This window comes from Carassius auratus, chromosome 9 (genome assembly GCF_003368295.1).
Source record: "Carassius auratus strain Wakin chromosome 9, ASM336829v1, whole genome shotgun sequence".
Taxonomy (NCBI): Eukaryota; Metazoa; Chordata; class Actinopteri; order Cypriniformes; family Cyprinidae; genus Carassius; species Carassius auratus.
Window position 1 is genome coordinate 10397103 of NC_039251.1, and position 12280 is coordinate 10409382.

The window sequence follows — 12280 nt, forward strand, 5'->3', positions numbered from 1 at the left end:
ATAAGAATTGTAAACAAATAAAAATCACTTTCAGATAGCCGGGTTGTGTTGTAGAAGAACTGTCTTTGGGTTGCCTTTGGTGCTTTTCAGTTTTCAGACATTCCAGTTTTCTTTGTTTGAGCCAAAAAGCAAAACTGTGTTGTACAAAGAGATATCTTTGCCTTTTATGAACACCACATGATGTGGTGTAGTGTGAGTTTCAATTTCATCTGTACACCATTTTGCTTTATTTGTATGTCTAAATTTCAGTGAGGTTTAAAAAAAACACATCTTTCTCCACAGCATCATTTCAGACTGTGGCTGGGTTTTAGTACTTTGGTGAATCAGCAGTCTTGGTCCACAAATAGAGCCATTTTTGGTGGTTCTTTGCACCATTCAATCTTTAGTCTTTCCGCAGAAAAGATTTGTCACATAATTCTTACACAAACGGTGCTGTGCTGTCTTCTTGGAAGGCTTACAAAATGCACTCCCACAAAATTCCCACTGAGAATCCGATTACTATCGAGAATCACTATGTGTCGCATGGTTTTAACAAATCTCGCAGCTTTCAAGTTTAGAATGAGGGAAATTAATTTATTCGACATAGCTTGTAGGTTTGAATAATAAAATAAATCCACGCAAAGTCTTAAGATTAAAACAGTAATTTGAATCCATGACCTCTCTCAGAGCGCGCTTCTCATCAGTGCATCAGTGACCTGCACGCTGCGATACAAGACTCACTCACATTTCACGACAGCTGACAGAACTGTCACTTGACTAGTCATGTCATTGTTGCATTGTCACAAAAATGTATAATAATTTGCACACCTTTTTTAAGAATTTTAAGCCATTTGGTACTCATGCGCTTCAAAAGTTGTTTTATGTGCCCTAACAGTCGCATTCAAAGCTTGTGCGTATAAAGTTGACTCGCGAGTATTATATAAGAGTTATTTTCCGTAGTTTGTTGAGTTTAAGCAACCAAATACAAACAATATGATGTCTGATGGGTGTTGACAAATAAAACGGTTTCATGGCACACTAAAATAAAATACAGGGGGAAAAAGATCAAACAACATTAAACAACACTGCGTCGTCAGTGTTGGTTTTGTATCAGACACTTGCAATTAACATCAGTCTATATGAAAAACAAGCTGAACTGGAGTTAACAAGGTCTTTGGCTGGCGAATGAGGAGATCTGTGTTTTGTCCGCACCTGAGGCAAGTGCAGCACATTATATGCCATTATCACCTTTTACAGGTTAGGATATAACATTTATTTTTTTTGCTGTTTAATACACTTGGCCGAAATCTCATGATATAAACGGTCAAGCACTTATGCACAGGATATTTTAAACGTACAAAAGTATATTGGCTAGATGGCAAAAAAAACTGCTTCTCCAGTCTTCAAACACTCAAAAATAATAGCCTTTACAGACACAGTGTTTGAGTATGTTGAGAAATGCTTTACTATTCAAAGTTATTTGTTTACCCTTGCTTTGCGGATAAGCATAGATCTGTCTCCTCCAGGCTGTGCGCGGCGCTCAATCTGAGTGGAGGCGCATGAAGTGACAAGGTTTCGCTTAGAGCTTAAGGATCCAATGGCGTTACCAAGTTTTACAAGCTCTTTTAAATACTTATCATTGGTTAAATATTTCTAAAACCCTGTGATTTAAAATAATAATAACAAATTATAATATTATTATTCATGGCACACATCTGTCTGTCATACTGAAACGCTGCCCCTGGAGGAGGGGGATCCACCAAAATGAGGTGCCGGACCGGATTTCGGAGGTTCCAGATCCGGTTTGTTCCGGCACAAATTAAGCCCTGTGATTTCCACAAAAAAATATTAAGGAGCTGTTTTCAGCACCAAGTTAACATATTATACTGATTTCTGAATGAAAATTCAGCTTTGCCATCACTGGCATAAATTACATTTTAAAATGTTTATATAAGAAAACAGTTACCTTACCTTCCTACTAACCCAGGAAGTAACTTGTTGCAGTCTCTATGAGCCGTAACTATAGGAATTACACTGCCATGATTTTAAAAGACAATATCTCCGTTTTCATTGAGCTTTCAACATCATAACTTTGCAGATATTTTTTTATGATCAAAAAGCAACATTACACCCTAATTAGTTAAAGTTAAAAAAGTTTAAAGTTTTAAAAAGGGGAAAGTTTAAGTTAAAAAAAAGTTAAATCACAATCAACCACCCCTTTAAAATCACCTTGGAAAACCTCTGATGGTTATTTCTATACATTTTTGTATAGAAATTCTGCAACCAGTATTTTTTAGTTGGTTATTGTAATATCTGTAGTCACCAAGTGTAGTGTTTAGGTTATGTTAAGTTTAGGTTAAGGTGATGGTGAAATCAGAGGTTGTGTATCGTATGAAAGTCTCAGAGCCACTCTTGTTGGATGAAACAAAAATGTCTGTTTCCATGGTGATCAGTATATTGGAAGGTGCACATCTTATGTGTCTGAAAATAGTTTGGCCTACTTACTTCTGTGAAAAATTGCGCAGGGAAGGGGGAGGGGTCATTTGTAAGCCACAGTGCCTGAAGCAATTACAGACAGGAAGGCGAGGTAAGCAGCGGTTCTTAAAAAGTTCAGTCACCTCAGCGTTAGACAAATTAATGACTTTCTTCACAAAGCAGGCTCTCTTGCTGCTGTTCCAGACTTTTCATTTGCTCCCCTAGTTCATTAAACAATAAAAGTTTAATTAATTTGTCTTCCATTTCAGTGGTTATTCCCATTTCTTTTACCTCTCAGCTTGAGAATTGAGACTGAACTTGCATATCAAGCAAGTTAATTAAATTGTTAGTTCACTCATAAGTGAACAGTTTGTAAATTTTTTTTCATCATGTCGTTCCAAACCTGCATGCTTTTCTTTCTATGCAACACAAATAGATGAATTTTGAAGAAGGGCAAAACACCATAAAGTTAATTGACATTTGAAGACACAGTATTTGTGTGGAAACAAGAGTGAAATACAAGTCATTATCACTGACAATCTTCCGTTTTGCTGCAGCTCTGAAATCCCATTTGTTCTCTAAAATACTCATGTTCTTTCAAAATCTGACAGCTGAAAGATTGTGCAGCCCTCCAGACATGCAACCCACATTTGTCTTTTTGTAAACGAGTAAATATCTGATTTAGTAAATCTCTAATTTGGGCTCTCATCGACCTGATCCTGTCATTTAGATAATTAGATTTGCTCTGTGTTCTTCCTGATTTCTTTCCGGTTAGAGTCTGCTCTGGCTCGGGGTCAAATGTGGTAGTGATTCACTAATTAAAGGTTTCTTTGTCTGTGTTTGTTTGGTGTGTGAGCAGGTTGTGAATTGGCTGGAGGGTCCTGGCACAGAGCAGCTCTGCACACAGTGGGGGATTGGAGACTCCATTCGTGCTTCTCAGGCCTTGCAGCAGAAACACGAGGAGATCGAGAGTCAACACAGTGTAAGTACGACCACAATCTCTAGTGCATGTTTTTTTTAGGTATGTAGAGGCTCTGTGAAATGCAAATGGGGACTTTTTGAAGAGTTTTTACACAGGTCTGTTCCATACAATGAATGTTTAGCGTGACCATGGCAATAAAGATCCAAAAAAGACACTTTTTTTTTTTTTTACCACCAAAATAAAGGATAAACAAGCAAAAGCAGTGATTTTGCGACAGATTTTTTGTGGCCATAGCTGCTAATTTGTTTGCAAGGTTTTATTTTGTGTTTCAGTCGAGTGTGAACTCGCAATAAACATTTGTTTTTTCTCAATAGTTAGATTTTCATTTGCAAAATGTAAGTTTCTTTCGCAATACTTCAATTCTTTTATATGTGGCATTAATTTGCCTCCATATCACTGTTTTTTATAAATATAAAACCAAACTTGTGTGTGTATATATATATATATATATATATATATATATATATAATATAAAAAATCAATTGAACATGCATCAGTGTGATTAAAAACGACCTAAAATGAAAGAAACCATCTTTAGGAAAAGCTTATTTGAAGTGTACTTTTTTTGGCTTACATCCCATTCATTTACATAGAGAGGGAGGGGTTTATGACCTATACTACAGGCAGACACCAGATGGCGATCTAATGGTTTGGCTTCACTTTTCAGGGCATGTGTGGCACAACTGAACTAAACAGCTATGTCCACTGGTACTTGTAGTCTTTTAACCAGTGAATTGTAAATGGTGTACATTGAATACTGGTGGTCACTGTGGTATTTGGCCTTAAAAGTTGTGAACCACTGTTGTAGACCATAGAACTCAAACAGTTAGAGCTTCTGAAAGAAAAATGATCCGTCAAATCAACTTAAGTTAAGTCAGATGACACTAAAATGCTATATGCTACAGTTGAAGTCCTGCCAGTAGGCGGCGTTATTGATGTAATTTACTTGCAATCACATGCTGCTCTTCTAGAATATCTGTGCTGTGATTATGCACACTTTGTTTGAGGAAATAAACATGTATTTTTTTTTTAGGTTCACTTTTAAATCTTGGATTCAGGCTGATCTGGGAGATTTAAGTACATAAAGTCATCAATCAGAGCTTTATGTTTACAGTCTTTGTAAATGCATTTGATTTGCTTTAAAGATGCGGTTTTCACCAACAGATTTGCACAGTTTTCCTGGAGGACAGCTGTTTGGCCATCTGTCTCAGGAGTGGTTTGTGGTGTACGTTTGGCTTGTCTGAAGTTGTTACTGCCTGTGTATTTCTTCAGTGTGGTTTGTGGCTCACTGAGATCACAAACAGCCTCTTTTATTTACAGGCATCTCTTTGACGTAGAGTTGTTGCTATTGATGTTTTGTTACAGGAAGGTGATGTTTTGGAGTGTGTGACTCTGTAGATTTATGGTTTGTTGAACAGTGCCCTCTTTGCCATGTTGAGTCAGGAACTGAGCCAATTATTGACATACAATCCATAGGTTTTGTAAAAAGTGATTTAGTGTTAGTCATCATGCAAACTTGATGCCATAGTGGTGAGATTTCTTGGAAGATGGTTTAACAGTGGTGTTATTTCAACATTCTGTGAACAGGGATTTTGGACACAATAGTCCTTTATCTTGAGCTAATCATTTTCAAAAGAACATGTGATATAAAGCAGCTGCTCAGTATTATATAAATACATAAAATATATAAAATGCAATTTTATTCTTTATTCCTTTCTGACCCCAAACCTTAGAATGGTATCAAGCAATATTACCGGTAGTAGTTATCTTTGCCTAAGCATTCACCACTAGTTAACATTGTTAGCCTAGTTTTTCTATAAAAATTTACGGGGGAATTAATGTGTTAATTATAAATAAAAATTTGATTAGTTAGTTTGATACAGTTAATTTAAAGGCCTTGTCATCAGTCCATAATCTGCAAATGTTCTACATTTTAGAGATTTTGTGGTGTTGTATTTATATTTATGTTTCATAGGAGCTGTTGTATCCATTTGACCTGTGGTGTTGGTGTACTGTTTATTGACTGGAGATCTTTATGAGTGCTGGTGGTTTGTTTAACTGTGTTTTAACCGCTCACGTCATGCTGTTTGCTGCAGGAGTGGTTTGCCGTTTATGTGGAGCTGAACCAGCAGATCGCAGCCCTGCTGAGCGCAGGAGATGAAGAGGATCTGATGGAGCTCAAGGGTCTGCAGCAGCAGCTCAGTGACGTCTGCTACCGGCAGGCCAGCCAATTAGAGTTCAGACAGAACGTCCTGCAGTCTGCCCATGAGTTCCACATGACCGCACAAGATGTGAGATTCAATACGATCAGATAATATCACTAGATCTTCATGGAATCTGCACTCACAGAATTGCATTCTAAATTAAAGCTCTGCAGAATTCCACAGAACACAAACACACTGTGCATGTAGATACATGTAAATTTTCAGTCTGGCTACTTTGATGCTTCCGCTGTCAGTACGGTGTAATACTATCAGATCTGTTTAAAGTTGACATTAAGTCACATTTGATGATTTTTACTTTTTAAACACAGTTCTGGGTTCTAGAGAAAAAATTTAGGCATCCTAAATTTAGCACTGACACAGCCATTCGTTTCAAGATTTTCACCTAAATTGGGGAGTTATGAGCTACTTTTAGCCTTCAGATGTTTTGGTAATACAGGCCCTGGTCTTTTTGTGCTCCGTTCATCTGGGCCTGTTATTCTGAATGAAATCTGATTGAAATGCAGCAACTTGCTCCGCTTCTGAAATAAATGTTCTTTTCGTTTAATAATATGAATCCCTCTTAGATATTCATCCTGTGCCCTCTATTCATCTGACTCCATTGTGGTATTTAACAGCCGCTTTTTGTAATCCTATCTAAATTCCAGAAGGAAAAAAAATCAAGTCTCGCCCTACTTTCTGTTTTTCTTTTGTTGAATATCCTGTTCCCCTTGGGTGTTTGTCAAAGTACAGAAATAAAATGTCTTGAAGTCGACATTAAATGCCATTTGCGCACAAGCCACAGATTTCCTCACCGGGCAGCACAGAAAATCTATGTACACATTCATTGTGAGCCTATGTATTACTTAGTTGATTATTTTATTGTTTATTGAGTGTTTCAACTCTATGTGAATATATACATCTATAGAAAGCAGCTTTCTGATGTGTTTGTCACAGATGTCCCAGCAGTTAGACGGGCTGTTAGGCATGCTGTGTGCGGACGTCGCCCCTGCAGATGGAGCTGCAATCCAGCAAACTCTCAAACATCTGGAGGAGAAACTCAAGAGCGTGGGTAGGAAATGCTGTTGTCCTACTCGTACCTCTGATCCTGGTTTATGTAATAAAAGTTTGATAAACCAGAACTTTTGGTGCTTATGCATCATATATCCGGATGACTGATTTTCAAGAACCACCCAAGACATCTAAATAAAATAAATTGTGTCTGGTTGTCTCGTCATTTATTGGTGTTTGATCATGAAACATGCTTTTTTAAAGTAGCAGACACTTGTATTTAAAGCAGCTAATTACAAAAATAATAATAATTCTTAAACTGAAGTAAAACATTAATTAAAACAAAGTGTAATCTGCTTCTCCATTTTATACTTAGTGGTTTAAACAACATATACATTTTAAATTATTTTATAAAATACAAGCCTTGTTAATGCAACTTTTTCAGGGTGACTGGCATTAGAATCTTAAAAGTTTCCTCTATTTCTGTCTTCCAGAGGGTGCCTTGCAAAGCTTGAGAGAAAAAGGCCAAGTACTGCTTGACCAGATGTCTACCCAGACATCCTTTTCCTATGGCAAGGATGTAAGCATTGAGAACAAGGAGAATATCGACCACATTCACAGTGTCATGGATGACATGCAGCTCCGTAAACAGAGGTTCCTCTTCTCTTTTCATCATTTTTAATCATGGACATGGCACTTCTGGTGTACCAAACAAAAGCGATGATGGCCCGATGTGTTCGCTTGTGTTTTATAGGTGTGAGGACATGGTTGATGTCAGGAGACTCAAGATGCTGCAGATGGTACAGCTCTTCAAGTGTGAGGAAGATGCTTCCCAGGTCAGAGCTTGAAATTCAGACGGAGAGACTCTTAGAAGTGGGTCTGTAGTTTCTGAGGGGCTGTAAAGGCCTTTTAATTTGTTTCGCAGGCAGTGGAGTGGTTAGGAGAGTTGCTCGATGCTTTGTTGAAGACCCACATTCGACTGGGAGATGATTCCCAGGAAACCAAAGTGCTGCTGGAGAAACACAAGAAGTTTGTGGATGTTGCACAGGTATTTTGAATGTCCTCAGCTGGCACACTTATCAGCAAATTGAATGAGCAGCTAGACAAAATCAAACCCCAATAAATTTAATTTAAAAATTAAGTATTAAAGTAGTTGTGATCTAATTTAATCCTCATACATTTTCATGGATTTATATATGTATATATTATTATTAAAAAAAAATTTAATTACACTTTAATAAATATTTAAGTCTTATTAGAAATCTTATTTTTTCCTCTGTGTATGAGCGATTATTTTTTTCTTCTTCTTCTTTTAAGAGTATTGTTAATTGTTGGAGTATCCAGCCCATGTTCTGTTATCGCTTCAGTAACACCTTCCTTTTGTGCTTTCAGAGCACCTATGATTACGGCCGTCAGCTGCTGCAGGCCACAGTGGTGCTGTGTCAGTCTCTGCGTTGTACCACCCGCTCCTCCGGGGACACGCTGCCCAGACTGAACCGTGTGTGGAAACAGTTCACGGTCACGTCTGACGAGAGGCAGCACCGGCTGGAGATGGCCAGTGCTTTCCACACGGCTGCAGAGAAGGTTGGTACAGTTCTGCAGAACTAATGTCATACCAAAACTAAAGGAGTAGTTTAAAGAAAACTGTCACCATTTACTCACACTCTTGTTGTTCCAAACCTGTATGAATTTCCCTCTTCAATGGAACACCATGGGAGAAATTTTGGGCGAACAGCATTATTACGGAAAATATAACAGCAAATGGGTTTGCCCCAACATGAGGATGTATAAAAAAAATTTGTGTGAATTGTTCCTTTTAAAATGTATTTTTTGAGTTCATTTATCATTCATCAAGAGCCATTGTTAGTTTAATTCTATTTATTATGACCTCATTAATAACTATGGTCTTCCTGTTGGCAGCACTAATGTTTTTTATGGTGAAGAACATTTGCATATTTGTGTATTTCTTTAGCAAAGTTCAATGAAAGCAAACACATTTATACACCAACAATGGAGTTCAAAAGGCTATGAATTAGCATTTTGTTTTTCCTTTATCATCATCATTAAAAAAAAAGTTTTGGAATATTTTATTTAAGTAGTTTTGGATGTCACAATCTATACGAAGCCAGATGATTTTGATGTAGACTTTTGGACCCCACTGTATGTTAACCTAATATCTAATTAATAATAATAATAGAGTTTTAGAGAAAACTAGTGTGTTTCAGTGATGTGATTACATTTACAGTCTACAAACTTCCCAGCTGTAATATCAGACAGTAACTGGCTTTCTCCCTGCCTTCAGATTCTGAGAGAAAGCCCTGAATCAGCTGAGCTGATGGTGGATGTGGCATATGAAGAGGTGGAGACTGTGGGGAAAGGTCTGCTGGACAGGCTCACTGTGCCAGTCATTTTCCCGGATGGGTAAGAACCGAAAGGCCAAAGTACAGTGCACTTTTAAAGCTCTGTTACTCTCCATTTTCTCTTAACTACCATTAGTCTAAGTTAGGGGTGTACCATATCATACCGTCCACGATAATAAATTAACAGTATAAATAAACGGTATACATTGTTACATGATAAAAAAAAAAGTGTCATAACACATTATCAATGATATAGTGACGCGATGACATATGGTGGATATACGTGCACAACAACACCACAAAGCCAATAGGTGTGTTCAACTTGAAGCTGATTCTAGAGCATATTTGAGAGCAAACTCTTACCTTCAAAAATAGACCAGGACCATATCTTTATTAAAGTGGCATGGAGAGAGGGAAGGGGGACGGAGATTTCAACCGACTGCCTGAGGCCAGTGTAAAAAGACGACCTGCACGTTGTTACAAAAGCTAATCAATTGCACACGTTTTAAGCCTTGCCAATTTCAACATTCAAAACAGTTTAAAGCAGTTAAATAGATGCCATTATTTTTTTTATTTTTTTTCTATATCATCATAAATATCGTTATCGCAAATATTTTTTAAATATCGTGATATAATTTTGAGGCTATATCGCCCACCCCTAGTCCATTGTAAGTATGCATATCCTTGCATGTTCATCTTTTTTTTTTTTTTTTTTTTTTTTTTTTGCCATTTGTTAGCTTTATTTTGATAGGACAGTCGGTAGACTGGAAGCAAAGTGGGAGAGAGGGGGTGGGATTAGACAAGGTCAGCGAGCTGGGACTCCAACTTGGGATGCAAAAAGCGCAACAGCGCTATTTGTCTGCACGATACAGCTAGCACCGCCGACATGTTAATCTTTAGTTCTACATGGATCAGCATGTACAGGATTTATTTATTAATATGTTGAAAAATCTTAACCATCAACATTATTATTATTATTATTATTATTATTATTGCAATTAATAATGGTTATGAATTGACAGAAATGTATAGCTTAAATTCCATTTCACTTTGAATTAAGTGTCTGCCAATTACATAAACGTTAGCTTCTTTTCCTTCACTTATTTATATATGCTTATTCATTTTCATTCACTTATATTTATGTACTTATTTATTTTTCTTTATCTACATCCTGCAAAATCCTGTGTGTAGATGTCGTAGTAGTAGTCATCATTTCTGACATATTCATACATTTATTTAAAATGTTCAATAGAATTGGAGATATGATGCATGTTGGCTGTTTTTCTTTTACTATCTGTTCTAATTCATTAATTTTAAAATACTGAATTTCCTTGTGTAATAATTCATATGTAAACACATTTCTATTTGCCTCAAACTAATGTAACCTATCCAAGCATAAACTTTGAATATGTACATCCTTTATTGGATTGCTTTATCATCTTAGGCTGTTATTCTACAATCTAAGATGGAAATGTTTTGTTTTTTTCATCCTTTCCTTCCATCCCCATTCGCCCTGGTTGCAGGAGCGAGCAGTTCTTCGGCAGCCCGGGCGACATGGCCTCCTCGGCCGAAAGCATCCGTGAACGGATGAAACTGGTGGAGGAAAAGAGATTCTTACAGGAAGAGGCGGATCAGCGGCTGGATGAGGAGGCTCTGGAGGCGGGGCCCAGGGAGAGTTAAGAAGCCGATACCCCTCATACCCTCTTGCAGGAAGCGTTGCAGATGGCAGGACAGCGCTTGATCCTCACAAGCATCTCGCTGCTCTGCCGGCCCGGTCCAAATGTGACCCAGATCACCTACAGTCTCTGTTGTACTCCACTTCACCAAGCCATCTTAATTTACAGAGCGATTTAAAGACTCCACGGGCTTGCGTTGCATTACCTGTGTGGACAGCTGAGTACTAAATCGACCACGCTACTTTGAACTCTGGCCTCCCTACAAAGCTTTACCTTACCTGTCAACTCTTTCTCCTCCCAGCGAGGCGCCTTGAGCTTGTAATGGTGCTACTAAACCTATAGAATGTACATAAAGCAGCATCTTTATCCCATTTGTATCTAGTGCTCTAGATTTGTAGGCCTTTCCTGACCGTAAGCATTGTATTTTCTATTTCTTTCCTTCGGTTGCTTTCTGTTGAGAATTACCAAACCTTCTCTCTTGTGCCAGGATAAATATCCATCCGCAAGGCCTTTGCTGAAGATGGTGATTAATGTAGAAGCGGGACATGACAACACATCAGAAACTGAAGCTGTTGTAGTTCAGTAATGAAGGTACAAACAAAGCAAAGCTTTAAGGTCCAATGTCGAATTGTTTAGAGCTTTGTTTTGACAGTAAAATGTGAAACGGAGCTATGTTTCATCTCATAAATTGTCAGTCTAATGCGTACGCTGCTTGCATATGGATGCTTGTCGTAAAATATTAAATTCATATTTAATTTCCTTCTTTTTTTTTGTACCTTGCGTACCTTTTAAATTGTATAATGCTTTTGCCATTTTTAAAAGGCTATATAGTATTTTATGAAAATATCAGTTGTATAGAATAAATGAAGAAACTAAGATTGGAGAGGAAAGGCTGTCTCTTTTTCAATGTCATAAAGCTGGCAGGTTGTTACAGTTTACAGGACTTTGTTACTGTATGTGTGCTTTGCATAAATCTGCCCATATTGTCCATTACTGTACATGAGTATTCTAGCACCCTAAATAAACATGGGCAATATTGCATTCATTTTCTATTTTTGTCAATGCATTTCTGGCTGATTATAACAGTTGTTATGCATACTAATTTACTACCCCAGTGTTCAAAAGTTTTGGGTCAGTAAGAGTTAAAAATTTTTTAAAAGCAGTCTCATGCTATTTGATCAAAGATACAGAAAAAAACAGTGAAATATAAAAATTCTGATAGATGCTTATATTCTGATTTAATGCAAGAATGTCAAGAAACATTTCTTTATATTATCTCTTTATGGAAACCAAATTCTTTTGGGGGGCTGTTGGCTGGTTTCTGCAGTAAAAATATTTCTAAAAAATGTCATGCATATTGCATGAAATTTTTATATAAATGGTTTCTTATAACTTCCAAAGATGCCAGGCTGTGAATGCCTAAGTCGAGCAGGTCATTAGTTGCCTGCGGCACTGCTGTTCGTTTACGATCTCTGTAACCTGTGCAGCATTTCACAAGAACATCTTTGTCAGCTGTGTATCATTTCTGACAAGGTTAAGATATTTTTATACTGAATATTTCATACTGCTTTAAAGTTTTACTCCAGACTTCAGCTG

At 37.3% G+C, this 12280-nt stretch overlaps 1 protein-coding gene across 1 annotated transcript in view; it reads left to right on the forward strand.

The window, feature by feature from the left end:
* The window catches only part of LOC113108326 (SEC14 domain and spectrin repeat-containing protein 1-like), a 28495-nt gene extending 16766 nt beyond the window's left edge, over positions 1-11729 (forward strand). The window contains exons 11-19 of the mRNA XM_026271296.1: positions 3314-3436; positions 5533-5727; positions 6595-6709; positions 7143-7302; positions 7403-7484; positions 7574-7696; positions 8041-8232; positions 8951-9069; positions 10532-11729. Of these exons, the coding sequence (XP_026127081.1) occupies positions 3314-3436; positions 5533-5727; positions 6595-6709; positions 7143-7302; positions 7403-7484; positions 7574-7696; positions 8041-8232; positions 8951-9069; positions 10532-10688 (1266 nt within the window). The 3' untranslated portion in view covers positions 10689-11729. The remainder of the gene's footprint in view (positions 1-3313; positions 3437-5532; positions 5728-6594; positions 6710-7142; positions 7303-7402; positions 7485-7573; positions 7697-8040; positions 8233-8950; positions 9070-10531) is intronic.
* The last annotated feature ends 551 nt before the right edge of the window (positions 11730-12280 follow it).